General features: G+C 42.3%; 1 protein-coding gene across 35 annotated transcripts in view; it reads left to right on the forward strand.

Annotated features, from left to right (window-relative positions):
* LOC138390872 (myomegalin) overlaps positions 1–12,621 on the forward strand; it is a 201,279-nt gene that overhangs the window by 159,452 nt on the left and 29,206 nt on the right. For 12 of the 35 annotated variants that reach the window (XM_069480750.1, XM_069480755.1, XM_069480757.1 and 9 more), the window contains 5 exons: positions 751–839; positions 6,705–6,937; positions 9,580–10,015; positions 10,862–11,054; positions 11,980–12,099. In XM_069480750.1, the coding sequence (XP_069336851.1) occupies positions 751–839; positions 6,705–6,937; positions 9,580–10,015; positions 10,862–11,054; positions 11,980–12,099 (1,071 nt within the window). Of the gene's footprint in view, positions 1–750; positions 840–1,126; positions 2,764–6,704; positions 6,938–9,579; positions 10,016–10,861; positions 11,055–11,979; positions 12,100–12,621 lie in introns of those variants that run through there. The other 23 variants (XM_069480751.1, XM_069480752.1, XM_069480756.1 and 20 more) reach the window with 5 other exon arrangements.

Raw genomic sequence — 12,621 nt, forward strand, 5'->3', positions numbered from 1 at the left:
TCATAGAGCAGGGTGTAGATGTTTGTGCCTTAGGGCTGTGTTCATCTTTGGGAAATGAAGGATGGATTAAATCCCATTTGGACAAGGCAGTGCAAGAAACCATTCAGGCATAAAATGTTTGCATTGAACAAGAGTTCAAGAGATGGGGAGGAGGGGAGATTAGAGGAAGGAATTAAGAAACACCTAAACCATTCTGTGGCTTGAATCTTGACTAGATCTGAACCTATGTAGGACACAGGACCCCCAGAGGGAAGTTCCTTGGAGAGACTGTCACCCAATGCTCAACTGCTCCCAACAATGGAAAAGTATGAGAGGAGAAGGGCTGCCCTAATATCCAGGAATTAAGGGACATTCTCAGTACTGAGTGGTGGGAAAAAGGTTAGTCATGTTTGGTCCACGTTACAGAGAGAAAGTTGTCACCTAGCCAATCAGTGGCAGGATGGGGAATAATTTAGGCCTTCTTACAACAGGAGAGGGGTAACCAGTCTATCTGACAGTGACTCCTTAGATATAGGTATGCACAGTCACAGCTAGCTTATGTTTTGAAACTTAGGCTTGAGTTTTAGAAGGAAAGTATCAGTGATACAAGGAAAAGGCTTGGTTCTGTCTTCCCTGCCAGCCCTGTGGCTAAGGAACCATGCTACAGGGAAAGGAAGAAATCAGAGGCCGATGGCAAAAAGTGCAATTTTACCTGCTGTCTGGAAGCCATCTGTGAAGGGAATCACCTTTCTTTTCTGGACTTATTTCCAGGTGCAGCTGCAGGTGAGGACACTGAAGATGCAAGCACTGAGTTCACTGACAGTATTGAGGAGGAGGCTGCACACAACAGCCACCAGCAAGTAAGTCAGTGTCAGGTTCTGGGGTTCCCAGGGTGGAAGGCACACAGCCCTTCTGGGGTCTGATGGTCTCCTACAGCCCTTGTGGACCTGGAGTGAGAAGGTATCTTTTTATATGAACCACTTCCCAGTCTTCCTCACATCCTCCCTGAGCTTCCCAGCTTCCCCTCCAACCTATATGCTCATTCTGTTTTCCTCTCTAATCCATCCCTTGGTTATTATTACTTCTATTTCTTTCTTCTGCTTCCTGCTGCCTCTTACCCACCTTTGCCCCTATTTACTCTCTGTAGCTATAGCTTCAGAAGAATTTTTACTTACAAGACAATGGACACTTTCCCCTTGGGCTTTTATAACTGAAACACACTACAGAAGACAAGGAGTCATCAAAGGGCCACGTTGGGAGGTGGCAGGGCCTAGGGCCTGCTTGGGGAGAATGCTCTCTGAGAAACTCCAAGAGAACTGGAACACTCCCAAAGCAGGGATCTTTCTCAGTGAAATCTCATTATGCAAAGAGAGCTTTGTGGTGCAACCTGACAAACCACCCAGGTCGCGATGACTCAGTGATCCACAGATGGCATTTCAACAGCAAGCCTCAGTCAAACCTCAGAACTTGGTACCCAAGGCTGAAACACTGTTCCCACCCACCATCAGTGAAGGTGTAACCAGCATGTTCTCGAGCCCAAGAGTGAATGTCCTGGACCTCAGAGATTAAGTCACCAGTAGTGATCCCACAGCACTCACTGGAACACCTGTGTGTCTCCACTTTGCCCAGTGACATTTAGCAATCTCATCTCCTAGATGGACCGTGCCTGTGACTCTCTAAGTTGTTAAGGAGAAAGTGGATCATGGGTAGATATCCTTCTTCAAATGCAGCTGGGCTTTCCAGTGATAGATTCCTTGGGGTATTAGGAAGACTAGTGGAAATGAGGCTTGCTGAGTCTTCCTGTGCATCTTCTGCATAAGAAAAAGAGGAGACATCTAGTAACCCATAAGAAGAGCCCAAATAAGCCGTCCCCAAATATTTCAGGATTTGGCATGGTCTTTGGCTCTTGAGGACATGAATACTTGTCTGGGATACTTCAAATCCTCAACAGTTTCTTTACCTTCTACCAAGATCCCCTTTTCATTGCTATAGCCATAGCTGACCTTCCCTTCTCCCTTGAGTTCTCCATTTCTCCTTTTGCTTGAACAGCGTCTCTTGAGTCGTCCTCACCAATTGTTGTGACTTTAATTATGTACACTACTGCCCCTCACTCCCTGATTTGGTTGAGGATCTTGGGTAAGAGAGAGGGACCTGCAGGATAAACTTCAGTCTAGCTCTGTCCACTCTAAGACAGAGCTAGATTGGGATGTTGGCTGATCACTGGTGGTTATAATGACTGGGTGCCAGGATTAACTTCAGAATAAATGAACAGGAGACACAGATATGAAGAAAGTCAGATTCTGATTGACATGGTCCAAGCTGTCCTTAGTAAAGCAGGACCTTCACTCTAATTCTCAGTTGTAGGCAAACGGCTTTGTAAAGTCACTTCTTCCTCCGCCTTCTTTCCTGTAGCCTCACATGGAGAATATGACCAGACCCCATTTTGAGAAGGTCAGTCCAAACTAGAATGAACTTTTATGTTTGGACATTTGTATTTCCCTTGCCATGCTTGCCATATTACTTGGCATAGGAAATATGTAGTATAATTATAAACTACCAAACCTTTGGATCAAGACTTGACTCATGATAGGTAAAGTGTATGCCTGTTGGATGAAGAATCTCTTGGGTAAGAACTCTTTTTCTTTCTGTCGCCTTTACTTGAAAATCAGCTTTAGGTAGAAGAAATCTTGGTATGTAAAATCATTGTAAATTTACATCATCTTTTCTGGAGTTTGAGGTTGTGATTCTCCTGCTACTGATTAAATAAAGCTTGCTTTACCATAACTGTTTTGTGTCCAGATTCTCAAAATTTGTTTGCTTATTTCTAGATTAGGCTCTGAGCTCTTCCTTGATTTGCCCTTGGAAGGTAAACTGTTGTTGACCCAAGGATCCCTTCCTGCTGCAGGCATTCACACATTTTCTCTAACAAACATACTCAACTTTATCTTCCTTCCAAGGCAAGAATCACCTTTTGGCCAAAGCAAGTTGCTTCCTCCTTGTTTTTTAGTTTCACACACCTCAGGAAGCTTCAGTTCTGGCCATGATGGTAATTTTCCCTAAATATCACCTACAAAATTCCATTCTGAAGCAGATATAAGATCTATAATAGATACCTAGGAAATTGCCATGAAAGAAACTAGAGTAGTCAACCATTGCTTTTCTTCATTTGAACTTCTGCAATGGAGAAAGGTTAATCAAGATTCAAATACAAATGAGAGAAGTCAGCAGATGAAGTGTGATGAACTTGAGAAAAGCTATTTAAAAAATGTTATGTTATTTTTATTGACAAATCATAATTGTATACATTTATGGGGTACAATGTGATGATTTGATTATACACACACACACACACACACACACACACGTCTATCATTTTTTATGGTAATATATTTGAAATTTACTTTATTATTTTAAAATATACATTATTATTGACTATAGTCACCCTGCTGTGCAATAGCTCTCAAACCGTATTCCTCCTCTCTATCAAAAACTTTGTACCCTTTGATCAACAACTCCCCATGTCCTCCCTCCCTACCCTACCAGCCTCTGGTGACCATCACTCCACTCTCTGCTTCTATGAGTTCAACTATATTCAATTCCACATGAGTAAGATCATGTGGTTTTAGTCTTACTGTGCCTGAGTTATTTCACTTAGCACAATGTCCTCCAGATTCATTTGTGGTGTCACAAATGACCGGCTCCCCTATGCCTCGCCTTTTTGAGGTTGAGTAGTATTTTGTTATGTATATAGACCACATTTTCTTTATCTGTTCATCCACTGATGGACACCTAGGTTGATTCCATATTTTGGCTATTGTGAATAATGCTGTAATGAATATGGGAGTGCAGATATCCCTTTGACATATTTGTCTTTAGTTCCTTTGGATATATACCCAGAAGTGGGATTACTGGATCATATGGTGGTTCTATTTTTAGTTTTTGGAGGAAAACCCCTACTGTTTTCCACAATGACTATACTAATTTATGTTCCCACCAACAGTGAATGAGGGTTCCCCTTTCTTCACATCTTCTCCAACACTTGTTATCGTTCACCTTTTTGGAAAAAGCTATTCTAATAAGTGTGAGATCATATCTCATTGTGGTTTTATTTTGCATTTCCCTAATGATTTGTGATGCACAGCATTTGAGAGATGCTAATTTTTAATGCCTTAGTGCTGAGAATTGATTTAACATTGTGACAGATAGGAAGCAATAAGGGTAAAAACAAAACAACTCTATTCAAGCAAGAGATAGATTTGCATAGAGACCTCTGTGGGGCAAATAGGAACCCAGCATACAAAAGATTGAACTATATGGAAGCAATAGCACAAGTGAGTGAGGAAATGTGAAAAAAAAATCTATAAGGGGATATATGATCAAAAGTACACCTAATAAATTCATACTACCAGCACACATACTTGAAGCCCTGGGGTTTTATTTGGGGGAAAGAAATATTTGATTTTCATAGGTGATAAAAACGAATGAAAAGGCTAGATCTTCAGTCACTTTTCATGCATTTACATTTAATTTACATTTAAATTACATTTACATTTAAAATTTAATGTTAGGCAGTCAGTCCCCTTTGAGATGGAAATATGAAAATCCAAATTAGCCTGGGCAAGAATCACATCTCTAGGCAGTGTCTGGTTTTCTCATTTTAAAGTAGGAAATTAGACCAGATGGACCTTAAAGTTCTTCTGGTGTTAACATTTCATGGGTCATAATTTTCTTAAATAAGTATATCAAAACCAATAGAACAAGATAACATACATCCAGAAGGTACTTTAAAAATGGGTAGACTTCACTAAAGTTAGACAATATTTTTAAGCAAAAGATCCTTTAAGGTTTGGAAAAGAATAAATGTCGTGCCCGTATTCAAGACTGGTGGCAATATTCACTTTAATTAACTTAGTTGGAAAGAGTTTATATAGAAAGATAACAGCACATAGTTTCAATGAGGGGTGGGGTCATGAACTTTCAAAGTTTTATCCAGTCCCCCTTCCTTTATTTTGTCACAAATGCCTTGTGGCACATTTGGAGATGGCCACCAGCCTGATTAAGCTTGGCAGCAGAGTCTTAGAGGCAGACATTCCCAGGAGCCTGCCAAATCTCAGGCTCACAAACCCCAGGTGGGATTGGATGCCTAGGAATTGAGTGACTGTGTCTGTGGAACTCTTTCTTCTTTGACATGGGTGCACGTCTCTTCCTAACCTCAACTGCTATGCTACTAAACACCATTGCACACGCATCCTATGAATCAACCCCATGATGTGGATTTTATGCTTTGTTATGGGGAATAGCAAATTCAATGGCTTTGTACCAGCCCAAGCAGCTCTATCAATTGTTGATCATATAAACTGCCCTGGGCCCTGTTATGTTCAACATACTGGTGACCTGAATGAAGGTATAAAGCATATAATTAATTCTACAAATCATCCCTAATCAGGTGGCCACTGCATGATTTATGGAGATGTGTATCAAATATTTTGATGACTTTGAAAATTGGGAAATAATTCTGTATAGCCAGAATGAATTTATAAGTGACAAGTACAAATCACAATATTTACAGAGATCTAAAAAAAAAAAAAAAAAAAAGACCTAAAAATAGCTGTGGGGGAGGGGCGGAAATTGGAAGGTCAAAATTGACCTGAAGTTAAGTAAAACCTTCAAATGCTGCCACTGAGAAGAAAAAGAAGCCAACATGACATTGGGCTGTATTAAGATTACTATTGGACAAATAGGAAATCCTTGTACTAAAATAATTAGTCACACACTAAGTAGATTGTTATACTCAGAGTTCAATTTCTACACTTAGAGAAGGGTGGGAAAAACTGACGATGAGCCCAAAATGAACAGAAAGAAAGTGTTGACAAATTCTCATTTGAGGAAAACTATAAGATCTTCTCTAATTGAAATATTGCAACTTCAAGAGTATCCTCAAGAAAGAGAAAGACGCTGGGAAACTGTTTCTGCCTTGTTTTCTTCTCACATGCTTGGATTTGTAGAAAGTTCCGCTGACAGCACGGGTGCAAGGGCAATAACCAAAGAGTGAGATTGGCTGCCGGGGAGGGTGCTTCACCTTAACCTCTCAGCAGTCATAGGGAGTGATTCTCCTGCTGCCAGTGATATTGAGCTTGCTGTGTCTTACCCATTGCTCTATTCTAATTCTGTGACTCAGACTGCTGACTATTTCCTGAGTCCTCCCTCTCAGTCGTCCTCTATGGAGTCTGAGTTACAGGCAGGAACGTAGGTGTTGAGCCCTGGTGTCTGGAGCCATCATCTTTGCAGTCAAGGACTCAAGCATTATGGAGCTGATGAAGCTTCCTGACTTTTGAGAGAACTCTCAGGGAACTCTGTCCCCTCAGGAAGAGAAGAATCACAACATCCATTCCCCCCAGTCCTGTTTGAACCTTATTTGTTTGCATTTGGTTTTAATGTATAATGTGCTTGTGGTTTCTTTTTTTTTTTTTTTTTCCATTTTTTTTTTTCCTCACCCATCTCTGGGTTCTCTTCTTCTTCTCCATGGCAGCAATTCCCCTGCTTATTTGGTGTGTCCTCCCCACCCAAACCAGTCCCCAGGGTCCTATGGCTGAGGAAGTGCTTAGTGGGGAGTTCATTTTAGGTTTGCCTTTTTTTGTTCCCATTAAAGGCTGCCTTTGCAATCTCATGTTCCTCCTGAATCCTCTTTAATGACCTAACTCCTTTGAACCACGGTTTTATTTCAGCTCATCAAGGTGGCTCTGGAGAAAAGCCTGGCAACTGCAGAGACCCAGAACATATCTCTTCCCCCTCCTTCCTCGATAGGAGGGGACAGTAACAGGTGTCTTCAGGAGGAAATGCTCCACCTGAGGGCTGAGCTCCACCAGCACTTAGAGGAGAAGCAAAAAGCCGAGGCGGAACTGAAGGAGCTAAAGGCTCAAATCGAGGAAGCAGGATTCTCCTCTGTGTCCCACATCAGGTAGGACATTCCCCCTGGAGAAGGGGAGCTGATCGTGAGGTGCCACAGCCAAGAGGTTTGTCTTGCTGACACCAAGGCACTCCCGCTGCCACGGGCTACTGGGTCCCATCCCAGGCTCCATGTGCTAGTATTTCTACAAATCCTTTAGAGAAAAGTCAATAATATTGGCTAATGGTAATCACTTTTGTTATTCAAATAAACCTGGTCTTAATTCAATATAATAATGCCCATTATTATTGCTCATATGCCCATCATACACGACAGTCATGATAGAAACCTAAGCCTCCTAGATGTATGACTGATACTGCTCTTTTGACTTGACTGGAACATGTAAGGAATCCCTGCTACCCAAGAGCTGTGTGCAGAACCAGAACAATCTGTGAGGGGATTTATACAGAGGCCTCCCATCTCCACTCAGCTCTCTCTCAGAAGCCCGAGTCCTTGAATTGTGGAGTAGCAATTTTAACAATCTCTGCTGCTTTATTAACTTTACAGAAATGGGAAATAGCTGATTTGTTGGCTAGATTGGCCACTCTGTCTCTGATGGTTTTTTGTCAAAAGATGCTTGGAGAAAATGCTGATACAGTGAGGCTAATCCATTTATTCTCTCACCCCAAGGACCATAATTATCATTGCCTGTCATTTAGAGTACAGCTGTGCAGATGTACAACTCCTAACATATGTTTCCCTGCATATTACAGGCCACTTAAACTTCCCTGAATAATGTTAGCACTTGGAATTTAGCCTAATGTCCTTGTCTCATAGTTAAGGAAACTCAGGCCTAGGAATTTCCAAGTGACTTGCTCAAGACAGCATAGTAGTCTGTGGCTAGACCCCTGGCTCCTGATTTTTAAAATCCACACTTTCTATACTATATACTTTGTCAAGCAAGTTAAACAAAAATTCTTGTGATCATTCTCAGTGCCAGTTCTTTGACTTTGAATTATCATAATAATTCTTTCCCTCAGTTCTAACTTAAAGCATATGTTTTACTTAAACTTTAGTGTGTGTAAACTGAGTGGAGCTGGCATGGGTAAGAACAATACATCTCTTTTGATTCTGCAATTGAACCTACAATCAAACCATGCATAGACACCCTCATGGATTATTTTCTTTTCTCCTCAGAGTTACTAACTTGAAATTCTGATTTGTTGAACCCTCCACTCAACCTTAAGAATCACTGATGCTGTAGAAGATAGAATCTATCTTATACACAGCGCCTCCTTTCAAGAAGATTTTTTTTGAGCTTTTCTTTTGTTCATTTGTATTTGGAAACATCAGGATTTTCTGCAGAATATAAAGTTAGAACATAATATTAAATATTCTTTTCCATACACATGTGTCCCTTTCCCTCCTACATCTCAGTTTTGTTAAAATACTTGCCTCCTTTTTCTCCATGGAGAAACTGTCTTCTAGATAGTCTATCTGAGTCTTGTGTCCTATTTTATTTCCTGAATCACACCAGACAAGCTCCGCTCTAGGTTCCAAGACTTCAGGATTCTGAGAAATCCAACTTAGGTGTATAGGCAACCGCTGACCCTTCAGGCTGTGAATTGCCAATTTCCTTTGAGTCTTCTAGTTCAGTGGTTCTCAGTCTAGCATACTTAAGAATCGCCTGTGAAACTCAAGTAACATGTAGATCCATAGGCCTTAGTGCTGCAGTTTTTTAAACAAGAACCTTATGGGATTCTGATGTTGGTATTCCTCAGGTCTGCAGCTAGTATAGCAGGGAATGAATGATTTCTCTGTTGCAGACCCTGAGCTAACCATACCATACTTTCATACTTTCATTTACGCATCCACTGACTCCACTAGGGAAGTGTTGTAATCCTTATTTTATATAAAAGGAGACTGAGGCTCAAAGAAGTTAAGTGAATTGCCTTGTTAAAGCCATGGTTTTTATTGCATCCACTCAACCCTAGTAAAGGGTTTGTTGGGGAAAAGGGTGGATCTGGGATGTCTTGGTGAAAATCAGTTGTTTTAGTCAATTTTATTTCTTCAACAAATGTGAATGTTTTATGTGGCAGTCACTTGTGTAGGCACTAGGGGTACAGGGTGAGCAGGACAGACACACACGGTTCCTGCTCTCATGAAGGGCATCTCTTATCTCATGAACCAGACATAAAGCAAATTATTGTATAAGTACATTTTGATAGTAGTTCTAATAGTAGTAGTATTTATTTCTTCTGTGTTCCTACATCCCAATTTATCATTCGGTGGTTTAAAATTGACTGATGATGAATAATAGAACTGTAGAATCCATAATGATAGATTTGTTACAGGCAAGGCCCTTCGTATTTTTTCTTAATGGCATTAAGTATCCTTGTTTATTCCAGAGGCCACTGAAAATTAGAACATATGAGGCTGTGTGGCACAAGCAGAGAAAACTAGACTGAGTGTCTTGAGTCCGAGATTTTCGGTGATAGCGTTGCCTGCAAGTAGCTAAGCGGAAGGATGGGCACATCTCTCACTCTTCCTGGGCCTTGGCTTTCTTATCTATAAAATACGGGAGCTGTTGGAGGTCTCTGAGGTTTCTTTATACTCTGGTGTGTCTCTGAGACTATCATGGACTGAGATGTGGGTAAAAAGGGCTACAGGAACTGTGGTCAAGACCAGACCCTAATTCTGTGTGTTCCCTGCAGGAATACCATGCTGAGCCTTTGCCTTGAGAATGCAGAGCTGAAAGAGCAGATGGGAGAAGCAATGTCTGATGGATGGGAGATTGAGGAAGACAAGGAGAAGGGTGAGGTGATGGTGGAGACTGTGGTAGCCAAGGGAGGTCTGAATGAGAATAGCCTTCAGGCTGAGTTCAGAAAGCTCCAGGGAAAACTGAAGAATGCCCACAACATCATCAGCCTCCTCAAAGAACAGCTGGTGCTGAGCAGCAAGGAAGGGAATGGTAAACCTGCTCCGGAGCTCCTTGTGCATCTGGCCAGGGAGATCGACAGAATGAACACAGAACTGGTTTGTCCTCCTGGGAAGCACCAACGGCAAGAGGAGGAGGGTGTTACCACAAGGCCTTGCCCCAGACCCCAGAGCCTTGACCTGGGGCCCCCCCTTGCAGTGGATGCCGTCCAGGTAAGTGTGGGCTTCAGTGAAATGAAAAACACTTGGAGAAGGGCTGGAGATGCCAGTTTTCACCTAAAACAGCTCTGCCTTGTGGGCCAGGAGATACCAAGGGAAGGGTACCTTGCAGCACAAGCAGCGGTAATAATAATATTCCATATACATTCAACCTTTAGAAAGGCTTTTGCAAATATTATCTCATAAATATTTCCTGAATACTTAATTTTCCAGATAACACACAAGGCATTGGCAGCAGGCATTAGCACCTGATCTTTGTCCTTGAGATACTCAATATGGTGGGAAAAGATGGTACAAAAACAGATAATTTCAACAGGATGTGGTAACCACTGTAACACAGGGATGCGTCAGGTTTGGAGGCAACCCAGACAAGTGGTGTGTAATGACATCTCTCCCTTATCACTGCCATTTTGTCACAGCTCATCACAGGTGTCTATTCCTGGGCCTCAGAAGGGGTTACTGGAATCCTCCCAAGGGGAGGAAGTTTGCTGAGGATTCAGTGAGGTGGAAAATGCAAGGATTCCGAGACAACCACAGGGACAGGAATGAGGGAGAGATGGAGGTTTCCATCCTTCTCTTTTCAAACACTGAGCAAACACTTACGGAGAGCTCCTCTGCAGGCTTGACTGGTGCTGAGCTGTGTGCTGTAGATGCCGAGATGAATAAAACATCATCTCAGCTCTCCAGGAGCTCCATCTGGGAAGCAAGTAACTGCCAAATGGCATAAGTAGTGCCGAGACAGACCCATGAATAAAGTCCACTGGGTTCAGAGGGGAGGTTCTGTCACTGCGTGGGGGATGAACTAAGACTGTCCTGACCCCGGTATCGGCTGTTCTGCAGCTGGATAACCAGTCGCACGCCTGCGACCCTGGACCTCAGTTAGAATTTAGCCTCCGGGGGTCCACCAAGCATCTGCGCTCGCAGCTGGCACAATGCAGACAACGCTATCAAGATCTCCAGGAGAAGCTGCTGCTGTCAGAAGCCACCGTCTTTGCCCAGGCTAGCCAGCTGGAGAAATACAGAGCCATATTTAGTAAGTCTTTTTTTTTTTTAATCACAGGCTTATTCTCCGATAGTAAGTCTTATAAGTTCACCATCACCAAAGTGTCTTTCTTCCTCCCAAGAAGCTACATGTTTTGTAGACTTTACTTTTCTTCCTCAACCTCAAAACAAATTTAGTCCTGACCATAGTCCTAGCATTGTGGAAGTGGACATTTCACTTCAATTTGCAGATGGCAAAGGAGAATAAAGGAGTAAAGCAAGGTTTCAAGTTTGCAGTGAGAGTAAAGGGAGGAAGTGGCTGATTTCTGGAATAGCCAATAAACTGCCTTACCTCTCTCAACGTGTGCTAATTGTCTTTCTTCTGCTTCTCTTTGCACCATAGCAGATTCTTCAAAAACATATTGTTGGTCTAGAATCAGCACTGTCCAACAGAACTTCCTGCAGTGATGGAAATGTTTTATATCTACATAACGTGATTATGGAGCACATGAAGTATGGCTAGTGCAAGTTAGAAATTTTATTTTATTTTATTTTAATTAATTTAATGTAAAGTAGCCACATGTGGCTAGTAATTTCCTTATTGAACAGTGCAGATCTAGATGTGTTGGGACTCTAAATTAGTTCAGCTCCATTCAAATATTTACTGAGCCCCTATGGCTAAAGCACTTTCTGGTTTCACTGGGGCTTCCAGAGATGATAGTATGCAATTCCCAACTTATAGATGTCTGGTCCCAACTGAGCCTGGGTTATCTGAGGGTGACCTTCACAGCTTCCTTCTGGTGGAGGGAAGTCCTGCTGCCTGGAGCATGTGGTCTCTTCTCCTCCAAGTCCAAAGAAGCATTTCTCCTGCTCTAGGCCTAACCTCCCTGCTTCTTAAGGCCAGGGTATGTGTCACTGAGGTTGAGGGTGTATGTGAGAATTCAGTCATTCTGTAACACCCGCTGTCTCTTCCTGAGCAGGTGAATCCTTGGTGAAGCAGGACAGCAAGCAGGTCCAGGTGGACCTCCAGGACCTGGGCTATGAGACTTGTGGCCGAAGTGAGAATGAGGCTGAGCGGGAGGAGACCACCAGTCCCGGTAAGAGAATAGGCTATGGGGCTCACCTTCCCTCCCTGGAGTCAGCTGTCACGTTTGGATGCTGCTGGCCAATCCTACACCAGACAATTGTGGGGAGAGGGTGTAGGGGAAGGGGACACAGGACCAGAGAAAGATAGGAAGTTTGGAGGAGAACTCTTGCCCAAAATGAGACTGAGTGTGAATTTGAATTTCTATAATTAATTTTTGGCCTACTGCTATTACTAATAATAAAGTTCTATCTAATTGATTATTATAGAAAGAAACACTAAGGCCTACTTATTAAGGAAGAGACCAAAGGAGCTTTGGGGAACATGCAAGCCATAAGTTAAAAACAATTTTGTTTGCATTATTAAAAGGACCGTCGCCATAGCACTACCCACCAAATTAAAACCCAGAAGAGGAGAGAAGCACTGGCAATCTCTCTCACCCTTGTGGCAGTGTAGTACAGCAGTTAAGAGCAAAGATCCTGGGGCCAGACTGGTTGGTTCAAATCTCAGTTTGTGAACTTTTCCATGCCTGTTT

This window comes from Eulemur rufifrons, chromosome 8 (genome assembly GCF_041146395.1).
Source record: "Eulemur rufifrons isolate Redbay chromosome 8, OSU_ERuf_1, whole genome shotgun sequence".
Taxonomy (NCBI): Eukaryota; Metazoa; Chordata; class Mammalia; order Primates; family Lemuridae; genus Eulemur; species Eulemur rufifrons.